The 27,426-nt window shown below is 47.5% G+C and overlaps 1 protein-coding gene across 8 annotated transcripts in view; it reads left to right on the forward strand.

Moving 5' to 3' along the window:
- DAAM2 (dishevelled associated activator of morphogenesis 2) overlaps positions 1-27,426 on the forward strand; it is a 683,500-nt gene that overhangs the window by 494,653 nt on the left and 161,421 nt on the right. For all 8 annotated transcript variants that reach the window (XM_073671724.1, XM_073671725.1, XM_073671726.1 and 5 more), the window contains 4 exons: positions 7,258-7,342; positions 16,681-16,787; positions 16,907-16,995; positions 17,139-17,307. In XM_073671724.1, the coding sequence (XP_073527825.1) occupies positions 7,258-7,342; positions 16,681-16,787; positions 16,907-16,995; positions 17,139-17,307 (450 nt within the window). The remainder of the gene's footprint in view (positions 1-7,257; positions 7,343-16,680; positions 16,788-16,906; positions 16,996-17,138; positions 17,308-27,426) is intronic.

Here is a 27,426-nt window from a genome sequence, read left to right on the forward strand (position 1 = left end):
AATTATATATGTACAGCTGGTATAACCTGGGCATCTCCTGTATATAATTATATATGTACAGCTGGTATAACCTGGACATCTCCTGTATATAATTATATATGTACAGCTGGTATAACCTGGGCATCTCCTGTATATAATTATATATGTACAGCCGGTATAACCTGGGCATCTCCTGTATATAATTATATATGTACAGCTGGTATAACCTGGGCATCTCCTGTATATAATTATATATGTACAGCCGGTATAACCTGGGCATCTCCTGTATATAATTATATATGTCCAGCCGGTATAACCTGGGCATTTCCTGTATATAATTATATATGTCCAGCCGGTATAACCTGGGCATCTCCTTTATATAATTATATATGTACAGCTGGTATAACCTGGGCATCTCCTGTATATAATTATATATGTACAGCCGGTATAACCTGGGCATCTCCTGTATATAATTATATATGTACAGCCGATATAACCTGGGCATCTCCTGTATATAATTATATATGTACAGCTGGTATAACCTGGGCATCTCTTGTATATAATTATATATGTACAGCTGGTATAACCTGGGCATCTCCTGTATATAATTATATATGTACAGCTGGTATAACCTGGACATCTCCTGTATATAATTATATATGTCCAGCCGGTATAACCTGGGCATCTCCTGTATATAATTATATATGTACAGCCGGTATAACCTGGGCATGTTCTGTGTATAATTATATATGTCCAGCTGGTATAACCTGGGCATCTCCTGTATATAATTATATATGTACAGCCGGTATAACCTGGGCATCTCCTGTATATAATTATATATGTACAGCCGGTATAACCTGGGCATCTCCTGTATATAATTATATATGTACAGCCGGTATAACCTGGGCATCTCCTGTATATAATTATATATGTACAGCTGGTATAACCTGGGCATCTCCTGTATATAATTATATATGTACAGCCGGTATAACCTGGGCATCTCCTGTATATAATTATATATGTCCAGCCGGTATAACCTGGGCATTTCCTGTATATAATTATATATGTACAGCCGGTATAACCTGGGCATCTCCTGTATATAATTATATATGTACAGCTGGTATAACCTGGGCATCTCCTGTATATAATTATATATGTACAGCCGGTATAACCTGGGCATCTCCTGTATATAATTATATATGTACAGCCGATATAACCTGGGCATCTCCTGTATATAATTATATATGTACAGCTGGTATAACCTGGGCATCTCTTGTATATAATTATGTATGTACAGCTGGTATAACCTGGGCATCTCCTGTATATAATTATATATGTACAGCTGGTATAACCTGGACATCTCCTGTATATAATTATATATGTCCAGCTGGTATAACCTGGGCATCTCCTGTATATAATTATATATGTACAGCCGGTATAACCTGGGCATGTTCTGTATATAATTATATATGTCCAGCTGGTATAACCTGGGCATCTCCTGTATATAATTATATATGTACAGCTGGTATAACCTGGGCATCTCCTGTATATAATTATATATGTACAGCCGGTATAACCTGGGCATCTCCTGTATATAATTATATATGTACAGCTGGTATAACCTGGACATCTCCTGTATATAATTATATATGTCCAGCTGGTATAACCTGGGCATCTCCTGTATATAATTATATATGTACAGCCGGTATAACCTGGGCATGTTCTGTATATAATTATATATGTCCAGCTGGTATAACCTGGGCATCTCCTGTATATAATTATATATGTACAGCTGGTATAACCTGGGCATCTCCTGTATATAATTATATATGTACAGCCGGTATAACCTGGGCATGTTCTGTATATAATTATATATGTACAGCTGGTATAACCTGGGCATCTCCTGTATATAATTATATATGTACAGCTGGTTTAACCTGGGCTTCTCCTGTATATAATTATATATGTACAGCTGGTATAACGTGGGCATCTCCTGTATATAATTATATATGTACAGCTGGTATAACCTGGACATCCCCTGTATATAATTATATATGTACAGCTGGTATAACCTGGGCATCTCCTGTATATAATTATATATGTACAGCTGGTATAACCTGGGCATCTCCTGTATATAATTATATATGTACAGCTGGTATAACCTGGGCATCTCCTGTATATAATTATATATGTACAGCTGGTATAACCAGGGCATCTCCTGTATATAATTATATATGTACAGCTGGTATAACCTGGGCATCTCCTGTATATAATTATATATGTACAGCTGGTATAACCTGGGCATCTCCTGTATATAATTATATATGTACAGCTGGTATAACCTGGGCATCTCCTGTATATAATTATATATGTACAGCTGGTGTAACCTGGTCATCTCCTGTATATAATTATATATGTACAGCTGGTGTAACCTGGGCATCTCCTGTATATAATTATATATGTACAGCTGGTATAACCTGGGCATCTCCTGTATATAATTATATATGTACAGCTGGTATAACCTGGGTATCTCCTGTATATAATTATATATGTACAGCCGGTATAACCTGGGCATCTCCTGTATATAATTATATATGTACAGCTGGTATAACCTGGGCATCTCCTGTATATAATTATATATGTACAGCTGGTATAACCAGGGCATCTCCTGTATATAATTATATATGTACAGCTAGTATAACCTGGGCATCTCCTGTATATAATTATATATCTACAGCTGGTATAACCTGGGTATATCCTGTATATAATTATATATGTACAGCTGGTATAACCTGGGCATCTCCTGTATATAATTATATATCTACAGCTGGTATAACCTGGGCATCTCCTGTATATAATTATATATGTACAGCTGGTATAACCTGGGCATCTCCTGTATATAATTATATATGTACAGCTGGTATAACCTGGGCATCTCCTGTATATAATTATATATCTACAGCTGGTATAACCTGGGCATCTCCTGTATATAATTATATATGTACAGCTGGTATAACCTGGGCATCTCCTGTATATAATTATATATGTACAGCTGGTATAACCTGGGCATCTCCTGTATATAATTATATATGTACAGCTGGTATAACCAGGGCATCTCCTGTATATAATTATATATGTACAGCTGGTATAACCTGGTCATCTCCTGTATATAATTATATATGTACAGCTGATATAACCTGGGCATGTCCTGTATATAATTATATATGTACAGCTGGTATAACCTGGGCATCTCCTGTATATAATTATATATGTACAGCTGGTGTAACCTGGGCATCTCCTGTATATAATTATATATGTACAGCTGGTGTAACCTGGGCATCTCCTGTATATAATTATATATGTACAGCTGGTATAACCTGGGCATCTCCTGTATATAATTATATATGTACAGCTGGTATAACCTGGGCATCTCCTGTATATAATTATATATGTACAGCTGGTATAACCTGGGCATCTCCTGTATATAATTATATATGTACAGCTGCTATAACCTGGGAATCTCCTATATATAATTATATATGTACAGCTGGTATAACCTGGGCATCTCCTGTATATAATTATATATGTACAGCTGGTATAACCTGGGCATCTCCTGTATATAATTATATATGTACAGCTGGTATAACCTGGGCATCTCCTGTATATAATTATATATGTACAGCTGGTACAACCTGGGCATCTCCTGTATATAATTATATATGTACAGCGGGTATAACCTGGGCATCTCCTGTATATAATTATATATGTACAGCTGTTATATTCTGGGCATCTCCTGTATATAATTATATATGTACAGCTGATATAACCTGGGCATGTCCTGTATATAATTATATATGTACAGCTGGTATAACCTGGGCATCTCCTGTATATAATTATATATGTACAGCTGGTGTAACCTGGGCATCTCCTGTATATTATTATATATGTACAGCTGGTGTAACCTGGGCATCTCCTGTATATAATTATATATGTACAGCTGGTATAACCTGGGCATCTCCTGTATATAATTATATATGTACAGCTGGTATAACCTGGGCATCTCCTGTATATAATTATATATGTACAGCTGGTATAACCTGGGCATCTCCTGTATATAATTATATATGTACAGCTGCTATAACCTGGGAATCTCCTATATATAATTATATATGTACAGCTGGTATAACCTGGGCATCTCCTGTATATAATTATATATGTACAGCTGGTATAACCTGGGCATCTCCTGTATATAATTATATATGTACAGCTGGTATAACCTGGGCATCTCCTGTATATAATTATATATGTACAGCTGGTACAACCTGGGCATCTCCTGTATATAATTATATATGTACAGCGGGTATAACCTGGGCATCTCCTGTATATAATTATATATGTACAGCTGGTATATCCTGGGCATCTCCTGTATATAATTATATATGTACAGCTGATATAACCTGGGCATCTCCTGTATATAATTATATATGTACAGCCGGTATAACCTGGCCATCTCCTGTATATAATTATATATGTACAGCTGGTATAACCTGGGCATCTCCTGTATATAATTATATATGTACAGCTGGTATAACCTGGGCATCTCCTGTATATAATTATATATGTACAGCTGGTATAACCTGGGCATCTCCTGTATATAATTATATATGTCCAGCTGCTATAACCTGGGAATCTCCTATATATAATTATATATGTACAGCTGGTATAACCTGGGCATCTCCTGTATATAATTATATATGTACAGCCGGTATAACCTGGGCATCTCCTGTATATAATTATATATGTACAGCTGGTATAACCTGGGCATCTCCTGTATATAATTATATATGTACAGCTGGTATAACCTGGGCATCTCCTGTATATAATTATATATGTACAGCTGATATAACCTGGGCATCTCCTGTATATAATTATATATGTACAGCTGGTATAACCTGGGCATCTCCTGTATATAATTATATATGTCCAGCTGCTATAACCTGGGAATCTCCTATATATAATTATATATGTACAGCTGGTATAACCTGGGCATCTCCTGTATATAATTATATATGTACAGCCGGTATAACCTGGGCATCTCCTGTATATAATTATATATGTACAGCTGGTATAACCTGGGCATCTCCTGTATATAATTATATATGTACAGCTGGTATAACCTGGGCATCTCCTGTATATAATTATATATGTACAGCCGGTATAACCTGGGCATCTCCTGTATATAATTATATATGTACAGCCGGTATAACCTGGGCATCTCCTGTATATAATTATATATGTACAGCTGGTATAACCTGGGCATCTCCTGTATATAATTATATATGTACAGCCGGTATAACCTGGGCATCTCCTGTATATAATTATATATGTACAGCTGGTATAACCTGGGCATCTCCTGTATATAATTATATATGTACAGCTGGTATAACCTGGGCATCTCCTGTATATAATTATATATGTACAGCTGGTATAACCTGGGCATCTCCTGTATATAATTATATATGTACAGCTGGTATAACCTGGGCATCTCCTGTATATAATTATATATGTCCAGCTGCTATAACCTGGGAATCTCCTATATATAATTATATATGTACAGCTGGTATAACCTGGGCATCTCCTGTATATAATTATATATGTACAGCCGGTATAACCTGGGCATCTCCTGTATATAATTATATATGTACAGCTGGTATAACCTGGGCATCTCCTGTATATAATTATATATGTACAGCTGGTATAACCTGGGCATCTCCTGTATATAATTATATATGTACAGCCGGTATAACCTGGGCATCTCCTGTATATAATTATATATGTACAGCCGGTATAACCTGGGCATCTCCTGTATATAATTATATATGTACAGCTGGTATAGCCTGGGCATCTCCTGTATATAATTATATATGTACAGCCGGTATAACCTGGGCATCTCCTGTATATAATTATATATGTACAGCCGGTATAACCTGGGCATCTCCTGTATATAATTATATATGTACAGCCGGTATAACCTGGGCATCTCCTGTATATAATTATATATGTACAGCCGGTATAACCTGGGCATCTCCTGTATATAATTATATATGTACAGCTGGTATAACCTGGGCATCTCCTGTATATAATTATATATGTACAGCCGGTATAACCTGGGCATCTCCTGTATATAATTATATATGTACAGCTGGTATAACCTGGGCATCTCCTGTATATAATTATATATGTACAGCTGGTATAACCTGGGCATCTCCTGTATATAATTATATATGTACAGCTGGTATAACCTGGGCATCTCCTGTATATAATTATATATGTACAGCTGGTATAACCTGGGCATCTCCTGTATATAATTATATATGTACAGCCGGTATAACCTGGGCATCTCCTGTATATAATTATATATGTACAGCCGGTATAACCTGGGCATCTCCTGTATATAATTATATATGTACAGCTGGTATAACCTGGGCATCTCCTGTATATAATTATATATGTACAGCCGGTATAACCTGGGCATCTCCTGTATATAATTATATATGTACAGCTGGTATAACCTGGGCATCTCCTGTATATAATTATATATGTACAGCCGGTATAACCTGGGCATCTCCTGTATATAATTATATATGTACAGCCGGTATAACCTGGGCATCTCCTGTATATAATTATATATGTACAGCTGGTATAACCTGGGCATCTCCTGTATATAATTATATATGTACAGCCGGTATAACCTGGGCATCTCCTGTATATAATTATATATGTACAGCCGGTATAACCTGGGCATCTCCTGTATATAATTATATATGTACAGCTGGTATAACCTGGGCATCTCCTGTATATAATTATATATGTACAGCCGGTATAACCTGGGCATCTCCTGTATATAATTATATATGTACAGCTGGTATAACCTGGGCATCTCCTGTATATAATTATATATGTACAGCTGGTATAACCTGGGCATCTCCTGTATATAATTATATATGTACAGCTGGTATAACCTGGGCATCTCCTGTATATAATTATATATGTACAGCTGGTATAACCTGGGCATCTCCTGTATATAATTATATATACACAGCTGGTATAACCTGGGAATCTCCTGTATATAATTATATATGTACAGCCGGTATAAGATGAGCTTCTACGTTGCTCATTTTTGTAGTTTGAATTATCTGAGAATTTCGGTAGCTTTTTGTTTCTTTCTTTCCCCCCAGAAATGTAAATTTCCTTTTTGTGTTTTTTTTCTTCTTCTAGATTGAAGTTGTCCAATGAGGAGATAAAGAAAGCGATAATGGAAATGGATGAACAGGAAGATCTCCCGAAAGACATGCTGGAGCAGGTAGGACGCGGAGGAGCGGAGGACTTGTCCTTCTTACTTCTCCTGTTTTTCCGCCTCTGGATTGGACACGTTTGGGGATTTTTCTCATCTCCATCCAGAATCTCTCTAGTGTCCGCCGCGGACACGAGACTGGGTCGGCTCCGCGGGGAAGGCTTCTTATCTCACTGGAAACAGACGCTTAGGTAGATACAATCCCAACCCGTCTATGAAAGATGCCGCAGAAGAGCTAAGGAAGGGGTCCCAGATACAAAGTATCATCCATAAGTAACACTTGTTGTTATTCTCTTCTTCTCCACTTGAAATACTGTGGGAAGGTGGAGCTTTGAGTTAGGTGCAAATTCCGCCCAAGACTCCTGTACTTACCATAGAGACAGTCTATGCAGGTGCTATGTGGACCGCGGAGGATGGAAGGACATACAGGACGCTACTGCTTCCCCGACACAGGAGCTTTGGGGGAATGGTGGCAGCCATGACTGCAGCAACGATCAAGAGTTGACTTTGTAAATATTTATTATTTATCAGCCGCTTCTTTGGAGCTGCTGAGAGTCCGCACCGCTGCACCGCTGACCATGAGAGGTGGCGCCTGCTGCGAGGTGGCGCCTGCTGCAAGACTGTGCAATTTACTGCTTAGAATAGCGCCCTCTGGTGTTTAGGTAATAGAATATTTAAAGGAACCTGGCCTGATGATAAGAATCCATAAAATTGTGTAACTGAGTTTGTTTCCTTTTATTGTCAGCTGCAATAAAAAGCAAAAAAAAAAAAAAAGTATATTCCCCCCACCCCTGAAAATTATGTAGATCTGAAGGCTGAGCCTCGCTGGTCCCCTGGAGGTCCGCACGGGGTGGGGGGGGGGGCTCATTAACTGGAGATGTTGTTCTTTATAGACTTTCTTTGTGGTTTTGAGCTATTCAGACGGCTTTATGATTTCCCGGCCAGGGGCCATCCTGCACTAATGAGGCCTAAGTGCGAGGAACAGACTGTCTGCAGTCTGGCAGCTTCTGGTTTGGCAGCGCCGCCGGACAGACACTTTCCTGTATTATTTTCAATAGCTGCATTAACAAGAGAATGATACAGATATCGGTGCGAAAGCTGCAAATCAATCACGTCGCTTTGTATCAACTTTCATATTAAAAAGACGAGGAGACGAGCGGCAGAGAACTTACAATAAAGAATGCAGATACGGCGTCTGTGTGCGAGGTTTATGGAGTCTCCTACCCATGGAAATGGCTCTAGCAATGTGTAGACTATATCAGTCCGAGAGCGCCACCCACAGGGTGGCGGTAGAAGGGTCCTAGATTCACCCAATGACCCTGCGCAGGGCTCCGCTCCCCACAGGCGGCTGATACATTGTAACCTCTGCTGCGCAGAGCTCTCGCTTCTCTTCTTTCGTTTGTTACTTTGTTGCCCTCTGACGTCAGATTTTTTTTTTTTTTTTTACGTTTTTCCAATCTGTAAATTCTCGCAGAATATGTTGTGCTACAGAAATAAAGATTAATATTAATGGCAGCGAAGCATAGGGAAGAGCAACCTAGAAGCAAGCCGCCTGCTGAACAAAAAGAGAACATCTCTAGAAGTGATCTTTCTAGATACGAGGCCCTCGTTGGGAGCACGTTCCGAAAACTGGAAAACTGCCCCCAGGACCGTGCGATCCTGCTCCTGAGATAGGACGTCTTAGATACATACTCCTGAAAAGAGAAGGCCATGCCAAAAAGTGTGTCACCTGCTCCAAAAAAGGGGGAACCGTCCCTAGAGCTGAGCTTTTTGGAAGCAGGACACTAGGATGAGATAAGCTCCAAGCCATGGGCAGCTCACCCTGAAATAGTCCTCCTTCTAGGAGAAACAGAACAATCCATAAGAACATGCCATCTGCTCCTGGGCTGAAAGGACTATCCATATTAGCATGTTACCTTCTCCAAACAAGAATTACTGCATCCACACTACTGAAATAGGGATTCTTCTACCTTCTTCCCAAAAAGTCAGAACTATCCCAGAACCAGATCACCCTACTCCTGAAGAAGGACCGTTCATGCAAGTATGCCACCTTGTCCATGAGAAGGAATGACCATCGATAGGAGCATGTCACCCTAATCGTGAAAAGGGAGGACACTCACTAGAAGCATGTCACCCTGATCTTGAAAAGGGAGGACTCTCACTAGAAGCATGTCACCTGCTCCTGAAAAGGGAGGACACTCACTGGAAGCATGTCACCTGCTCCTGAAAAGGGAGGACACTCGCTGGAAGCATGTCACCTGCTCCTGAAAAGGGAGGACACTCGCTGGAAGCATGTCACCTGCTCCTGAAAAGGGAGGACACTCACTAGAAGCATGTCACCTGCTCCTGAAAAGGGAGGACACTCACTGGAAGCATGTCACCTGCTCCTGAAAAGGGAGGACTCTCACTAGAAGCATGTCACCTGCTCCTGAAAAGGGAGGACTCTCACTGGAAGCATGTCACCTGCTCCTGAAAAGGGAGGACACTCACTAGAAGCATGTCACCTGCTCCTGAAAAGGGAGGACTCTCACTGGAAGCATGTCACCTGCTCCTGAAAAGGGAGGACACTCACTAGAAGCATGTCACCTGCTCCTGAAAAGGGAGGACTCTCACTGGAAGCATGTCACCTGCTCCTGAAAAGGGAGGACACTCGCTGGAAGCATGTCACCTGCTCCTGAAAAGGGAGGACTCTCACTAGAAACATGTCACCTGCTCCTGAAAAGGGAGGACACTCACTAGAAGCATGTCACCTGCTCCTGAAAAGGGAGGACTCTCACTGGAAGCATGTCACCTGCTCCTGAAAAGGGAGGACACTCACTAGAAGCATGTCACCTGCTCCTGAAAAGGGAGGACTCTCACTAGAAGCATGTCACCTGCTCCTGAAAAGGGAGGACTCTCACTAGAAGCATGTCACCTGCTCCTGAAAAGGGAGGACTCTCACTGGAAGCATGTCACCTGCTCCTGAAAAGGGAGGACACTCACTGGAAGCATGTCACCCTGCTCCTGAAAAGGGAGGACACTCACTAGAAGCATGTCACCTGCTCCTGAAAAGGGAGGACACTCACTGGAAGCATGTCACCCTGCTCCTGAAAAGGGAGGACACTCACTGGAAGCATGTCACCCTGCTCCTGAAAAGGGAGGACTCTCACTAGAAGCATGTCACCTGCTCCTGAAAAGGGAGGACACTCACTAGAAGCATGTCACCCTGCTCCTGAAAAGGGAGGACACTCACTAGAAGCATGTCACCTGCTCCTGAAAAGGGAGGACACTCACTAGAAGCATGTCACCTGCTCCTGAAAAGGGAGGACACTCACTGGAAGCATGTCACCTGCTCCTGAAAAGGGAAGACACTCACTGGAAGCATGTCACCTGCTCCTGAAAAGGGAGGACACTCACTAGAAGCATGTCACCTGCTCCTGAAAAGGGAGGACTCTCACTGGAAGCATGTCACCTGCTCCTGAAAAGGGAGGACACTCACTGGAAGCATGTCACCCTGCTCCTGAAAAGGGAGGACACTCACTAGAAGCATGTCACCTGCTCCTGAAAAGGGAGGACTCTCACTAGAAGCATGTCACCTGCTCCTGAAAAGGGAAGACACTCACTGGAATCATGTCACCTGCTCCTGAAAAGGGAGGACACTCACTGGAAGCATGTCACCTGCTCCTGACAAGGGAGGACACTCACTGGAAGCATGTCACCTGCTCCTGAAAAGGGAGGACTCTCACTAGAAGTATGTCACCTGCTCCTGAAAAGGGAGGACACTCACTGGAAGCATGTCACCTGCTCCTGAAAAGGGAGGACACTCACTGGAAGCATGTCACCTGCTCCTGAAAAGGGAGGACACTCACTGGAAGCATGTCACCTGCTTCTGAAAAGGGAGGACACTCACTGGAAGCATGTCACCTGCTCCTGAAAAGGGAGGACACTCACTGGAAGCATGTCACCTGCTCCTGAAAAGGGAGGACTCTCACTGGAAGCATGTCACCTGCTCCTGAAAAGGGAGGACACTCACTGGAAGCATGTCACCTGCTCCTGAAAAGGGAGGACACTCACTGGAAGCATGTCACCTGCTCCTGAAAAGGGAGGACACTCACTAGAAGCATGTCACCTGCTCCTGAAAAGGGAGGACTCTCACTGGAAGCATGTCACCTGCTCCTGAAAAGGGAGGACACTCACTGGAAGCATGTCACCCTGCTCCTGAAAAGGGAGGACACTCACTAGAAGCATGTCACCTGCTCCTGAAAAGGGAGGACTCTCACTAGAAGCATGTCACCTGCTCCTGAAAAGGGAAGACACTCACTGGAATCATGTCACCTGCTCCTGAAAAGGGAGGACACTCACTGGAAGCATGTCACCTGCTCCTGACAAGGGAGGACACTCACTGGAAGCATGTCACCTGCTCCTGAAAAGGGAGGACTCTCACTAGAAGTATGTCACCTGCTCCTGAAAAGGGAGGACACTCACTGGAAGCATGTCACCTGCTCCTGAAAAGGGAGGACACTCACTGGAAGCATGTCACCTGCTCCTGAAAAGGGAGGACTCTCACTGGAAGCATGTCACCTGCTCCTGAAAAGGGAGGACACTCACTGGAAGCATGTCACCTGCTCCTGAAAAGGGAGGACATTCACTAGAAGCATGTCACCTGCTCCTGACAAGGGAGGACTCTCACTGGAAGCATGTCACCTGCTCCTGAAAAGGGAGGACTCTCACTGGAAGCATGTCACCTGCTCCTGAAAAGGGAGGACATTCACTAGAAGCATGTCTCCTGCTCCTGAAAAGGGAGGACTCTCACTAGAAGCATGTCACCTGCTCCTGAAAAGGGAGGACACTCACTGGAAGCATGTCACCTGCTCCTGAAAAGGGAGGACATTCACTAGAAGCATGTCTCCTGCTCCTGAAAAGGGAGGGCTCTCACTAGAAGCATGTCACCCTGCTCCTGAAAAGGGAGGACACTCACTGGAAGCATGTCACCTGCTCCTGAAAAGGGAGGACACTCACTGGAAGCATGTCACCTGCTCCTGAAAAGGGAGGACACTCACTAGAAGCATGTCACCTGCTCCTGAAAAGGGAGGACACTCACTAGAAGCATGTCACCTGCTCCTGAAAAGGGAGGACTCTCACTGGAAGCATGTCACCTGCTCCTGAAAAGGGAGGACTCTCACTAGAAGCATGTCACCTGCTCCTGAAAAGGGAGGACTCTCACTAGAAGCATGTCACCTGCTCATGAAAAGGGAGGACTCTCACTAGAAGCATGTCACCTGCTCATGAAAAGGGAGGACACTCACTGGAAGCATGTCACCTGCTCCTGAAAAGGGAGGACACTCACTGGAAGCATGTCACCTGCTCCTGAAAAGGGAGGACACTCACTGGAAGCATGTCACCTGCTCCTGAAAAGGGAGGACACTCACTAGAAGCATGTCACCTGCTCCTGAAAAGGGAGGACACTCACTAGAAGCATGTCACCTGCTCCTGAAAAGGGAGGACTCTCACTAGAAGCATGTCACCTGCTCATGAAAAGGGAGGACTCTCACTAGAAGCATGTCACCCTGATCTTGAAAAGGGAGGACATTCACTGGAAGCATGTCACCTGCTCCTGAAAAGGGAGGACTCTCACTGGAAGCATGTCACCTGCTCCTGAAAAGGGAGGACTCTCACTAGAAGCATGTCACCTGCTCCTGAAAAGGGAGGACACTCACTAGAAGCATGTCACCTGCTCATGAAAAGGGAGGACTCTCACTGGAAGCATGTCACCTGCTCCTGAAAAGGGAGGACACTCACTGGAAGCATGTCACCTGCTCCTGAAAAGGGAGAACTCTCACTAGAAGCATGTCACCTGCTCCTGAAAAGGGAGGACACTCACTAGAAGCATGTCACCTGCTCCTGAAAAGGGAGGACTCTCACTGGAAGCATGTCACCTGCTCCTGAAAAGGGAGGACTCTCACTAGAAGCATGTCACCTGCTCCTGAAAAGGGAGGACTCTCACTGGAAGCATGTCACCTGCTCCTGAAAAGGGAGAACTCTCACTAGAAGCATGTCACCTGCTCCTGAAAAGGGAGGACACTCACTGGAAGCATGTCACCTGCTCCTGAAAAGGGAGGACTCTCACTAGAAGCATGTCACCTGCTCCTGAAAAGGGAGGACTCTCACTAGAAGCATGTCACCTGCTCCTGAAAAGGGAGGACACTCACTGGAAGCATGTCACCTGCTCCTGAAAAGGGTGGACTATCACTGGAAGCATGTCACCTGCTCCTGAAAAGGGTGGACTATCACTGGAAGCATGTCACCTGCTCCTGAAAAGGGAGGATTCTCACTAGAAGCATGTCACCTGCTCCTGAAAAGGGTGGACTATCACTGGAAGCATGTCACCTGCTCCTGAAAAGGGTGGACTATCACTGGAAGCATGTCACCTGCTCCTGAAAAGGGAGGACTCTCACTAGAAGCATGTCACCCTGCGCCTGAAAAGGGAGGACTCTCACTAGAAGCATGTCACCTGCTCCTGAAAAGGGAGGACACTCACTGGAAGCATGTCACCTGCTCCTGAAAAGGGAGGACACTCACTGGAAGCATGTCACCTGCTCCTGAAAAGGGAGGACACTCACTGGAAGCATGTCACCTGCTCCTGAAAAGGGTGGACTATCACTGGAAGCATGTCACCTGCTCCTGAAAAGGGAGGACTCTCACTGGAAGCATGTCACCTGCTCCTGAAAAGGGTGGACTATCACTGGAAGCATGTCACCTGCTCCTGAAAAGGGAGGACTCTCACTGGAAGCATGTCACCTGCTCCTGAAAAGGGAGAACACTCACTAGAAGTATGTAACTTGCTCCTGAAAAGGGAGGACACTCACTAGAAGCATGTCACCTGCTCCTGAAAAGGGAGGACTCTCACTAGAAGCATGTCATCTGCTCCTGAAAAGGGAGGACTCTCACTAGAAGCATGTCACCTGCTCCTGAAAGGGGAGGACTCTCACTGGGAGCATGTCACCTGCTCCTGAAAAGGGAGGACTCTCACTGGAAGCATGTCACCTGCTCCTGAAAAGGGAGGACTCTCACTGGAAGCATGTCACCTGCTCCTGAAAAGGGAGGACACTCACTAGAAGCATGTCACCTGCTCATGAAAAGGGAGAACTCTCACTAGAAGCATGTCACCTGCTCCTGAAAAGGGAGGACTCTCACTGGAAGCATGTCACCTGCTCCTGAAAAGGGAGGACTCTCACTAGAAGCATGTCACCTGCTCCTGAAAAGGGAGGACACTCACTGGAAGCATGTCACCTGCTCCTGAAAAGGGAGGACTCTCACTAGTAACATGTCACCTGCTCCTGAAAAGGGAGGACACTCACTGGAAGCATGTCACCTGCTCCTGAAAAGGGAGGACACTCACTGGAAGTATGTAACTTGCTCCTGAAAAGGGAGGACTCTCACTGGAAGCATGACACTATGCTCCTGACAAGGGATGACCCACATTAGAAGCATGTCACCCTACTCTTCAAAAGGGAGGACACTCTAGAAACAAGTTGCCTTTCTCCCAAAAAAGAGAGAGCCCCAGTATTCTAGAAGCGTGTCACCCTGCTCCTGAAAAGTGAGGGCCATATCTAGAACCTCGCCACCATGCTCATGAAGAGAAGTAAGGAGCGTGCATCTTGTTCCTACAAAGGACGGACCATCCCGGGGACTTTGACACTTTGCTCTCTCGCTGGTCAGCTGTCCCTTTATCAGGATACTGTGCGGTATTTTTGGGGGTCTTGAGTTGAACATTGCTGGTTTTGTCTTTGAATATCCCCTCCAGTATAAATTCCAGCACAGCTGGGTCTGTGAGGATGATGTGTAGGATATATTGGTGCTATAGAGGGTCATTCATTACCCCGGACCCCCGGTTATAGACGTGTCGTCTGTGAGATCATCTCAGTCTGGCGTCTGTATAACCAGCTCATTATCTGCCCGGCTGTGATCATTTGTGGGGGGCTCCGAAGTCGCGGGGGGCGGACGAGCAGCAGAGGGCATCAGAATTGCATGAAATACTTCTATAATGAAGAGATCCAGCGATGCCCCGGGCCACGGCTGACACGTGGCTTCTGTGTCTGGGGTCCGGGCTCTTTGTAAGAATATGACCGTTCTTCTTAGTTTGTCCCTTTTAGTCCTTTGAGTCTTCTCCAGAACAATGTCTCTATTTTATCATTGTATGGAGGTATATTTTATACTCCAGCGTACGGCTAGCTCAGCACAATAAGGGGCTCATGCAGAAGGCAATGAGTCAGGGGTCCGAACCCGGGGGGGAGACGACTGCTACTGGCAATCTGGACCTGTGTGTGGCCATAAACCATGATCTCCGGGGCGGAGGAAAGGAAGAGGGAGATCTAACCCTGCATGTGAGCGAATGTCACCAGACCCCTCAAAAGAAGCTCTGACCCTGGATCAGACCCCTGATCCTGACCCAATCCCCCTTACATACAGACCCACAAGACCAAACTCTTAATGAAATGCAGACCCTCTTAAAATATATACCGACCTCAAACCAGACCCCTCCTTTAAACAGAGCCCAGACCAGATGACCCATACACAGAAACCTGTTGCCTGGACCCCCATTAATACCCAGATATGCAATCTCCAGACCAGTCCTTTCTAAAGACCCCCCCATCTATACAGACAGTAGCTCCCCCATTTATATGGAGACCCCAGACCAGACGTCGCGTTACTCTCCTCTCCACACCGCTGAGATTTGCCTTCACTTCCAGAAGATCTTCCACATCTGAGGGTCTCATGACGATCCGTTGATGCGAGTTCTGCTGCTGGGTCCATACGAGGCACCATCTATATACAGGAGATCCCACCCATCGTTAGCCCTCTTGGCCACGTGCCCACGTCAGCATCTTCCTATTCCTTACGCTTTTACCCAAGTGGCTTCTATGGTTTCACAGCTGGAGAGGATACATTGGGGGGGTTTCGGTTGTTAGGGTCTTCACACCCTATGAAGATCGACCCCGTGGCTACTAAGAGGCTGTGAAGGGCTCAATCCAGCCTGGTGCCCCCCCATTCTCTGTGGATTCCCAATCAGATATTTAGATGGTTCTGCGTTGGTGCAACAGGAGCCATCATGAACGGTAAATTACCCGGCAAGTGCATCTCCCCTAAGCTGAAAGGGTCCGCGGGACTTTATCCTTCTCAAACGATCGCTGGCCCCCCTGCCTGACCCTGCCGGGGACATCACTGCCCAATGAGGTCATTAGTCCCAGCCTAATTGTCCGAGGTCTAGTCTCTGCCTTCTCCTGTCTATAAGTCCTGCGCTATGGTATATGGCGCCTGTATAATATCAGATACGTAACAATAAGTTTATTTTTCTTTCATCCCATCAGCTCTTGAAATTCATCCCGGAGAAGAGCGACATTGACCTCCTGGAGGAGCACAAGCACGAGATCGAGCGCATGGCGCGGGCCGACCGCTTCCTGTACGAGATGAGCAGGTGCGATATACTGAGCCGCCTCCACCTCCTCCATCGTTGGGCCGTCGGTACTGATCATCCCGCGACATCGCTAATATTAGTCCTGGTGGCCCAATGTACCAATGCCATCTTTCCCGCAGGATCGACCACTATCAGCAGCGGCTGCAGGCTTTGTTTTTCAAGAAGAAGTTCCCGGAGCGATTGGGGGAAGCGAAGCCGAAGGTAGAAGGTGAGATCCGATGTCTCAATGGCCTCACGACCAGGGCACAGGCAATGAGCCAGTATGGAGAGGTGTGGGGGGTCCGCACCCGTCCCCACGTCTCAGTGTGAATGAGCCCCTTCCCTGACATGAGTCTGATGCTTGTCTTGCAGCCCTGCTCCAGGCGTGTAAGGAGCTGACCCGCAGCAAGCGATTGCGGCAGCTGCTGGAAGTCGTCTTGGCCTTCGGAAACTACATGAATAAAGGCCAGCGGGGAAACGCCTTCGGGTTCAAAGTTGCGAGTCTGAATAAGATCATTGACACGAAATCCAGTATAGACAGGTACGGCGTGCCGATATCATGTGTGTAAGGGGGGCTCCGCTCATCCACTGCCGGATCCCCGGGGGGCACTGCTGGAGAAACCTACACTGACACCTCAGACAGCAAATCTACGGCTGCTCCAAACTCGGATGTCAGGGAGATGCTGCACTTATATACATTGCAAAAATATTCCCACCCCATTGCTGTTTGTGTTCTCTAAAGCTATCACCTACCATGTGGCCATGAGACAACCACCTCCAGTATCTACTGCCCGTAACAGAGCTGTGTGTATACCCCAGAGTGCAGCCGAATTATATGTATACAGTGCAGCCGAATATATATACAGTACAGACCAAAAGTTTGGACACACCTTCTCATTTAAAGATTGTTCTGTATTTTCATGACTATGAAAACTGTACAGTAGCCACCTTTTGCTTTGATGACTGCTTTGCACACTCTTGGCATTCTCTTGATGAGCTTCAAGAGGTAGTCACCGGAAATGGTCTTCCAACAATCTTGAAGGAGTTCCCAGAGATGCTTAGCACTTGTTGGCCCTTTTGCCTTCACTCTGCGGTCCAGCTCACCCCAAACCATCTCGATTGGGTTCAGGTCTGGTGTCTGTGGAGTCCAGGTCATCTGGCGTAGCCCCCCATCACTCTCCTTCTTGGTCAGATAGCCCTTACACAGCCTGGAGGTGTGTTTGGGGTCATTGTCCTGTTGAAAAATAAATGATGGTCCAACTAAACGCAAACCGGATGGAATAGCATGCCGCTGCAAGATGCTGTGGTAGCCATGCTGGTTCAGTATGCCTTCAATTTAGAATAAATCCCCAACAGTGTCACCAGCAAAGCCCCCCCACACCATCACACCTCCTCCTCCATGCTTCACGGTGGGAACCAGGCATGTAGACTCCATCCGTTCACCTTTTCTGCGTCGCACAAAGACACGGTGGTTGGAACCAAAGATCTCAAATTTGGACTCATCAGACCAAAGCACAGATTTCCACTGGTCTAATGTCCATTCCTTGTGTTCTTTAGCCTAAACAAGTCTCTTCTGCTTGTTGCCTGTCCTTAGCAGTGGTTTCCTAGCAGCTATTTTACCATGAAGGCCTGCTGCACAAAGTCTCCTCTTAACAGTTGTTGTAGAGATGTGTCTGCTGCTAGAACTCTGTGTGGCATTGACCTGGTCTCTAATCTGAGCTGCTGTTAACCTGCGATTTCTGAGGCTGGTGACTCGGATAAACTTATCCTCAGAAGCAGAGGTGACTCTTGGTCTTCCTTTCCTGGGGCGGTCCTCATGTGAGCCAGTTTCTTTGTAGCGCTTGATGGTTTTTGCAACTGCACTTGGGGACACATTCAAAGTTTGCCCAATATTTCTGACAGACCTTCATTTCTTAAAGTAATGATGGCCACTCGATTTTCTTTACTTAGCTGCTTTTTTCTTGCCATAATACAAATTCTAACAGTCTATTCAGTAGGACTATCAGCTGTGTATCCACCTGACTTCTGCACAACACAACTGATGGTCCCAACCCCATTTATAAGGCAAGAAATCCCACTTATTAAACCTGACAGGGCACACCTGTGAAGTGAAGACCATTTCCGGTGACTACCTCTTGAAGCTCATCAAGAGAATGCCAAGAGTGTGCAAAGCAGTCATCAAAGCAAAAGGTGGCTACTGTGAAGACCCTAGAATATAAGACATATTTTCAGTAGTTTCACACTTTTTTGTTAAGTATATAATTCCACATGTGGTAATTCATAGTTTTGATGCCTTCAGTGTGAATGTACAATTTTCATAGTCATGAAAATACAGAAAAATCTTTAAATGAGAAGGTGTGTCCAAACTTTTGGTCTGTACTGTATATATATCTTCTGTCCGTGCAGCCGGATTATATGTAGAAGTCCTGTTCCCCCGTTACCTCTCTAGAGCTGAATGTTCCCTCGTTACCTCCCTAGAGCTGAATGTTCCCCCGTTACCTCCCTAGAGCTGAATGTTCCCCCGTTACCTCCCTAGAGCTGAATGTTCCCCCGTTACCTCTCTAGAGCTGAATGTTCCCCCGTTACCTCCCTAGAGCTGAATGTTCCCCCGTTACCTCCCTAGAGCTGAATGTTCCCCCGTTACCTCTCTAGAGTTGAATGTTCCCCCGTTACCTGTCTGGAGCTGAATGTTCCCCGGTTACCTCCCTAGAGCTGAATGTTCCCCCGTCACCTCCCTAGAGCTGAATGTTCCCTCGTTACCTCCCTAGAGCTGAATGTTCCCCCGTTACCTCCCTAGAGCTGAATGTTCCCCCGTTACCTCCCTAGAGCTGAATGTTCCCCGGTTACCTCCCTAGAGCTGAATGTTTCCCCGTTACCTCCCTAGAGCTGAATGTTCCCCCGTTACCTCCCTAGAGCTGAATGTTTCCCCGTTACCTCTCTAGAGCTCAATGTTCCCCCGTTACCTCTCTAGAGCTGAATGTTCCCTCGTTACCTCCCTAGAGCTGAATGTTCCCCCGTTACCTCCCTAGAGCTGAATGTTCCCCCGTTACCTCCCTAGAGCTGAATGTTCCCCCGTTACCTCTCTAGAGCTGAATGTTCCCCCGTTACCTCCCTAGAGCTGAATGTTCCCCCGTTACCTCCCTAGAGCTGAATGTTCCCCCGTTACCTCTCTAGAGTTGAATGTTCCCCCGTTACCTGTCTGGAGCTGAATGTTCCCCGGTTACCTCCCTAGAGCTGAATGTTCCCCCGTTACCTCCCTAGAGCTGAATGTTCCCTCGTTACCTCCCTAGAGCTGAATGTTCCCCCGTTACCTCCCTAGAGCTGAATGTTCCCCCGTTACCTCCCTAGAGCTGAATGTTCCCCGGTTACCTCCCTAGAGCTGAATGTTTCCCCGTTACCTCCCTAGAGCTGAATGTTCCCCTGTTACCTCCCTAGAGCTGAATGTTTCCCCGTTACCTCTCTAGAGCTCAATGTTCCCCCGTTACCTCTCTAGAGCTGAATGTTCCCTCGTTACCTCCCTAGAGCTGAATGTTCCCCCGTTACCTCCCTAGAGCTGAATGTTCCCCCGTTACCTCCCTAGAGCTGAATGTTCCCCCGTTACCTCTCTAGAGCTGAATGTTCCCCCGTTACCTCCCTAGAGCTGAATGTTCCCCCGTTACCTCCCTAGAGCTGAATGTTCCCCCGTTACCTCTCTAGAGTTGAATGTTCCCCCGTTACCTGTCTGGAGCTGAATGTTCCCCGGTTACCTCCCTAGAGCTGAATGTTCCCCCGTTACCTCCCTAGAGCTGAATGTTCCCTCGTTACCTCCCTAGAGCTGAATGTTCCCCCGTTACCTCCCTAGAGCTGAATGTTCCCCCGTTACCTCCCTAGAGCTGAATGTTCCCCGGTTACCTCCCTAGAGCTGAATGTTCCCCGTTACCTCCCTAGAGCTGAATGTTCCCCGGTTACCTCCCTAGAGCTGAATGTTCCCCCGTTACCTCCCTAGAGCTGAATGTTCCCCCGTTACCTCCCTAGAGCTGAATGTTCCCCGGTTACCTCCCTAGAGCTGAATGTTCCCCCGTTACCTCCCTAGAGCTGAATGTTCCCCTGTTACCTCCCTAGAGCTGAATGTTCCCCCGTTACCTCCCTAGAGCTGAATGTTCCCCCGTTACCTCCCTAGAGCTGAATGTTCCCCGGTTACCTCCCTAGAGCTGAATGTTCCCCCGTTACCTCCCTAGAGCTGAATGTTCCCCCGTTACCTCCCTAGAGCTGAATGTTCCCCGGTTACCTCCCTAGAGCTGAATGTTCCCCCGTTACCTCCCTAGAGCTGAATGTTCCCCCGTTACCTCCCTAGAGCTGAATGTTCCCCGTTACCTCCCTAGAGCTGAATGTTCCCCCGTTACCTCCCTAGAGCTGAATGTTCCCTCGTTACCTCCCTAGAGCTGAATGTTCCCCCGTTACCTCCCTAGAGCTGAATGTTCCCCCGTTACCTCCCTAGAGCTGAATGTTCCCTCGTTACCTCCCTAGAGCTGAATGTTCCCCCGTTACCTCTCTAGAGCTGAATGTTCCCCGGTTACCTCCCTAGAGCTGAATGTCCCCCCGTTACCTCCCTAGAGCTGAATGTTCCCCCGTTACCTCCCTAGAGCTGAATGTTCCCCCGTTACCTACCTAGAGCTGAATGTTCCCTCGTTACCTCCCTAGAGCTGAATGTTCCCCCGTTACCTCTCTAGAGCTGAATGTTCCCCGGTTACCTCCCTAGAGCTGAATGTTCCCCCGTTACCTCCCTAGAGCTGAATGTTCCCCCGTTACCTCCCTAGAGCTGAATGTTCCCCGGTTACCTCCCTAGAGCTGAATGTTCCCCCGTTACCTCCCTAGAGCTGAATGTTCCCCCGTCACCTCCCTAGAGCTGAATGTTCCCCCGTTACCTCTCTAGAGCTGAATGTTCCCCCGTTACCTCCCTAGAGCTGAATGTTCCCCCGTTACCTCCCTAGAGCTGAATGTTCCCCGGTTACCTCCCTAGAGCTGAATGTTCCCCCGTTACCTCCCTAGAGCTGAATGTTCCCCCGTCACCTCCCTAGAGCTGAATGTTCCCCCGTTACCTCCCTAGAGCTGAATGTTCCCCCTTTACCTCTCTAGAGCTGAATGTTCCCCCGTTACCTCTCTAGAGCTGAATGTTCCCCCGTTAGCTCCCTAGAGCTGAATGTTCCCCCGTTAGCTCCCTAGAGCTGAATGTTCCCCCGTCACCTCCCTAGAGCTGAATGTTCCCCCGTCACCTCCCTAGAGCTGAATGTTCCCCCGTTACCTCTCTAGAGCTGAATGTTCCCCCGTTACCTCTCTAGAGCTGAATGTTCCCCCGTTACCTCTCTAGAGCTGAATGTTCCCCCGTTACCTCTTTAGAGCTGAATGTTCCCCCGTTACCTCTCTAGAGCTGAATGTTCCCCCGTTACCTCCCTAGAGCTGAATGTTCCCCCGTTACCTCCCTAGAGCTGAATGTTCCCCGGTTACCTCCCTAGAGCTGAATGTTCCCCCGTTACCTCCCTAGAGCTGAATGTTCCCCTGTTACCTCCCTAGAGCTGAATGTTCCCCCGTTACCTCCCTAGAGCTGAATGTTCCCCCGTTACCTCTCTAGAGCTCAATGTTCCCCCTTTACCTCCCTAGAGCTGAATGTTCCCCCGTTACCTCCCTAGAGCTGAATGTTCCCCCGTTACCTCCCTAGAGCTGAATGTTCCCTCGTTACCTCCCTAGAGCTGAATGTTCCCCCGTTACCTCCCTAGAGCTGAATGTTCCCCCGTTACCTCTCTAGAGCTGAATGTTCCCCGGTTACCTCCCTAGAGCTGAATGTTCCCCCGTTACCTCCCTAGAGCTGAATGTTCCCCCGTCACCTCCCTAGAGCTGAATGTTCCCCCGTTACCTCTCTAGAGCTGAATGTTCCCCGGTTACCTCCCTAGAGCTGAATGTTCCCCCGTTACCTCCCTAGAGCTGAATGTTCCCCGGTTACCTCCCTAGAGCTGAATGTTCCCCCTTTACCTCTCTAGAGCTGAATGTTCCCCCGTTACCTCTCTAGAGCTGAATGTTCCCCGGTTACCTCCCTAGAGCTGAATGTTCCCCCGTTACCTCTCTAGAGCTGAATGTTCCCCCGTTACCTCTCTAGAGCTGAATGTTCCCCCGTTACCTCTTTAGAGCTGAATGTTCCCCCGTTACCTCCCTAGAGCTGAATGTTCCCCCGTTACCTCCCTAGAGCTGAATGTTCCCCCGTTACCTCCCTAGAGCTGAATGTTCCCCCGTTACCTCCCTAGAGCTGAATGTCCCCCCGTTACCTCTCTAGAGCTGAATGTTCCCCCGTTACCTCCCTAGAGCTGAATGTCCCCCCGTTACCTCTCTAGAGCTGAATGTTCCCCCGTTACCTCTCTAGAGCTGAATGTTCCCCCGTTACCTACCTAGAGCTGAATGTTCCCCCGTTACCTCTCTAGAGCTGAATGTTCCCCCGTTACCTGTCTGGAGCTGAATGTTCCCCGGTTACCTCCCTAGAGCTGAATGTTCCCCCGTTACCTCCCTAGAGCTGAATGTTCCCCCGTTACCTCTCTAGAGCTGAATGTTCCCCCGTTACCTCCCTAGAGCTGAATGTTCCCCCGTTACCTCTCTAGAGCTGAATGTTCCCCCGTTACCTCTCTAGAGCTGAATGTTCCCCCGTTACCTCCGTAGAGCTGAATGTTCCCCCGTTACCTCTCTAGAGCTGAATGTTCCCCCGTTACCTCCCTAGAGCTGAATGTTCCCCCGTTACCTCCCTAGAGCTGAATGTTCCCCCGTTACCTCCCTAGAGCTGAATGTTCCCCCGTTACCTCTCTAGAGCTGAATGTTCCCCCGTTACCTCCCTAGAGCTGAATGTTCCCCCGTTACCTCCGTAGAGCTGAATGTTCCCCCGTTACCTCCCTAGAGCTGAATGTTCCCCCGTTACCTCCCTAGAGCTGAATGTTCCCCCGTTACCTCTCTAGAGCTGAATGTTCCCCCGTTACCTCCCTAGAGCTGAATGTTCCCCCGTTACCTCTCTAGAGCTGAATGTTCCCCCGTTACCTCTCTAGAGCTGAATGTTCCCCCGTTACCTCCCTAGAGCTGAATGTTCCCCCGTTACCTCCCTAGAGCTGAATGTTCCCCCGTTACCTCTCTAGAGCTGAATGTTCCCCCATTACCTCCGTAGAGCTGAATGTTCCCCCGTTACCTCCCTAGAGCTGAATGTTCCCCCGTTACCTCCCTAGAGCTGAATGTTCCCCCGTTACCTCTCTAGAGCTGAATGTTCCCCCGTTACCTCTCTAGAGCTGAATGTTCCCCCGTTACCGCTCTAGAGCTGAATGTTCCCCCGTTACCTCCCTAGAGCTGAATGTTCCCCCGTTACCTCCCTAGAGCTGAATGTTCCCCCGTTACCTCCCTAGAGCTGAATGTTCCCCCGTTACCTCTCTAGAGCTGAATGTTCCCCCGTTACCTCTCTAGAGCTGAATGTTCCCCCGTTACCTCCCTAGAGCTGAATGTTCCCCCGTTACCTCTCTAGAGCTGAATGTTCCCCCGTTACCTCCCTAGAGCTGAATGTTCCCCCGTTACCTCCCTAGAGCTGAATGTTCCACCGTTACCTCCCTAGAGCTGAATGTTCCCCCGTTACCTCCCTAGAGCTGAATGTTCCCCCGTTACCTCCCTAGAGCTGAATGTTCCCCCGTTACCTCCCTAGAGCTGAATGTTCCCCCGTTACCTCTCTAGAGCTCAATGTTCCCCCTTTACCTCCCTAGAGCTGAATGTTCCCCCGTTACCTCCCTAGAGCTGAATGTTCCCCCGTCACCTCCCTAGAGCTGAATGTTCCCCCGTTACCTCTCTAGAGCTGAATGTTCCCCCGTTACCTCCGTAGAGCTCAATGTTCCCCCTTTACCTCCCTAGAGCTGAATGTTCCCCCGTTACCTCTCTAGAGCTCAATGTTCCCCCGTTACCTCCCTAGAGTTGAATGTTCTCCCGTTACCTCTCTAGAGCTCAATGTTCCCCCGTTACCTCCCTAGAGCTGAATGTTCCCCCGTTACCTCTCTAGAGTTGAATGTTCCCCCGTTACCTGTCTGGAGCTGAATGTTCCCCGGTTACCTCCCTAGAGCTGAATGTTCCCCCGTTACCTCCCTAGAGCTGAATGTTCCCTCGTTACCTCCCTAGAGCTGAATGTTCCCCCGTTACCTCCCTAGAGCTGAATGTTCCCCCGTTACCTCCCTAGAGCTGAATGTTCCCCGGTTACCTCCCTAGAGCTGAATGTTTCTCCGTTACCTCCCTAGAGCTGAATGTTCCCCCGTTACCTCCCTAGAGCTGAATGTTTCCCCGTTACCTCTCTAGAGCTCAATGTTCCCCCGTTACCTCTCTAGAGCTGAATGTTCCCTCGTTACCTCCCTAGAGCTGAATGTTCCCCCGTTACCTCCCTAGAGCTGAATGTTCCCCCGTTACCTCCCTAGAGCTGAATGTTCCCCCGTTACCTCTCTAGAGCTGAATGTTCCCCCGTTACCTCCCTAGAGCTGAATGTTCCCCCGTTACCTCCCTAGAGCTGAATGTTCCCCCGTTACCTCTCTAGAGTTGAATGTTCCCCCGTTACCTGTCTGGAGCTGAATGTTCCCCGGTTACCTCCCTAGAGCTGAATGTTCCCCCGTTACCTCCCTAGAGCTGAATGTTCCCTCGTTACCTCCCTAGAGCTGAATGTTCCCCCGTTACCTCCCTAGAGCTGAATGTTCCCCCGTTACCTCCCTAGAGCTGAATGTTCCCCGGTTACCTCCCTAGAGCTGAATGTTTCCCCGTTACCTCCCTAGAGCTGAATGTTCCCCCGTTACCTCCCTAGAGCTGAATGTTCCCCGGTTACCTCCCTAGAGCTGAATGTTCCCCCGTTACCTCCCTAGAGCTGAATGTTCCCCCGTTACCTCCCTAGAGCTGAATGTTCCCCGTTACCTCCCTAGAGCTGAATGTTCCCCCGTTACCTCCCTAGAGCTGAATGTTCCCTCGTTACCTCCCTAGAGCTGAATGTTCCCCCGTTACCTCCCTAGAGCTGAATGTTCCCCCGTTACCTCCCTAGAGCTGAATGTTCCCTCGTTACCTCCCTAGAGCTGAATGTTCCCCCGTTACCTCTCTAGAGCTGAATGTTCCCCGGTTACCTCCCTAGAGCTGAATGTCCCCCCGTTACCTCCCTAGAGCTGAATGTTCCCCCGTTACCTCCCTAGAGCTGAATGTTCCCCCGTTACCTCCCTAGAGCTGAATGTTCCCTCGTTACCTCCCTAGAGCTGAATGTTCCCCCGTTACCTCTCTAGAGCTGAATGTTCCCCGGTTACCTCCCTAGAGCTGAATGTTCCCCCGTTACCTCCCTAGAGCTGAATGTTCCCCCGTTACCTCCCTAGAGCTGAATGTTCCCCGGTTACCTCCCTAGAGCTGAATGTTCCCCCGTTACCTCCCTAGAGCTGAATGTTCCCCCGTCACCTCCCTAGAGCTGAATGTTCCCCCGTTACCTCTCTAGAGCTGAATGTTCCCCCGTTACCTCCCTAGAGCTGAATGTTCCCCCGTTACCTCCCTAGAGCTGAATGTTCCCCGGTTACCTCCCTAGAGCTGAATGTTCCCCCGTTACCTCCCTAGAGCTGAATGTTCCCCCGTCACCTCCCTAGAGCTGAATGTTCCCCCGTTACCTCCCTAGAGCTGAATGTTCCCCCTTTACCTCTCTAGAGCTGAATGTTCCCCCGTTACCTCTCTAGAGCTGAATGTTCCCCCGTTAGCTCCCTAGAGCTGAATGTTCCCCCGTTAGCTCCCTAGAGCTGAATGTTCCCCCGTCACCTCCCTAGAGCTGAATGTTCCCCCGTCACCTCCCTAGAGCTGAATGTTCCCCCGTTACCTCTCTAGAGCTGAATGTTCCCCCGTTACCTCTCTAGAGCTGAATGTTCCCCCGTTACCTCTCTAGAGCTGAATGTTCCCCCGTTACCTCTTTAGAGCTGAATGTTCCCCCGTTACCTCCCTAGAGCTGAATGTTCCCCCGTTACCTCCCTAGAGCTGAATGTTCCCCCGTTACCTCCCTAGAGCTGAATGTTCCCCTGTTACCTCCCTAGAGCTGAATGTTCCCCCGTTACCTCCCTAGAGCTGAATGTTCCCCCGTTACCTCTCTAGAGCTCAATGTTCCCCCTTTACCTCCCTAGAGCTGAATGTTCCCCCGTTACCTCCCTAGAGCTGAATGTTCCCCCGTTACCTCCCTAGAGCTGAATGTTCCCTCGTTACCTCCCTAGAGCTGAATGTTCCCCCGTTACCTCCCTAGAGCTGAATGTTCCCCCGTTACCTCTCTAGAGCTGAATGTTCCCCGGTTACCTCCCTAGAGCTGAATGTTCCCCCGTTACCTCCCTAGAGCTGAATGTTCCCCCGTCACCTCCCTAGAGCTGAATGTTCCCCCGTTACCTCTCTAGAGCTGAATGTTCCCCGGTTACCTCCCTAGAGCTGAATGTTCCCCCGTTACCTCCCTAGAGCTGAATGTTCCCCGGTTACCTCCCTAGAGCTGAATGTTCCCCCTTTACCTCTCTAGAGCTGAATGTTCCCCCGTTACCTCTCTAGAGCTGAATGTTCCCCGGTTACCTCCCTAGAGCTGAATGTTCCCCCGTTACCTCTCTAGAGCTGAATGTTCCCCCGTTACCTCTCTAGAGCTGAA

Source organism: Phyllobates terribilis, unplaced genomic scaffold (assembly GCF_046119375.1).
Source record: "Phyllobates terribilis strain yellow unplaced genomic scaffold, ASM4611937v1 Scaffold_3__8_contigs__length_932513732, whole genome shotgun sequence".
Classification (NCBI taxonomy): Eukaryota; Metazoa; Chordata; class Amphibia; order Anura; family Dendrobatidae; genus Phyllobates; species Phyllobates terribilis.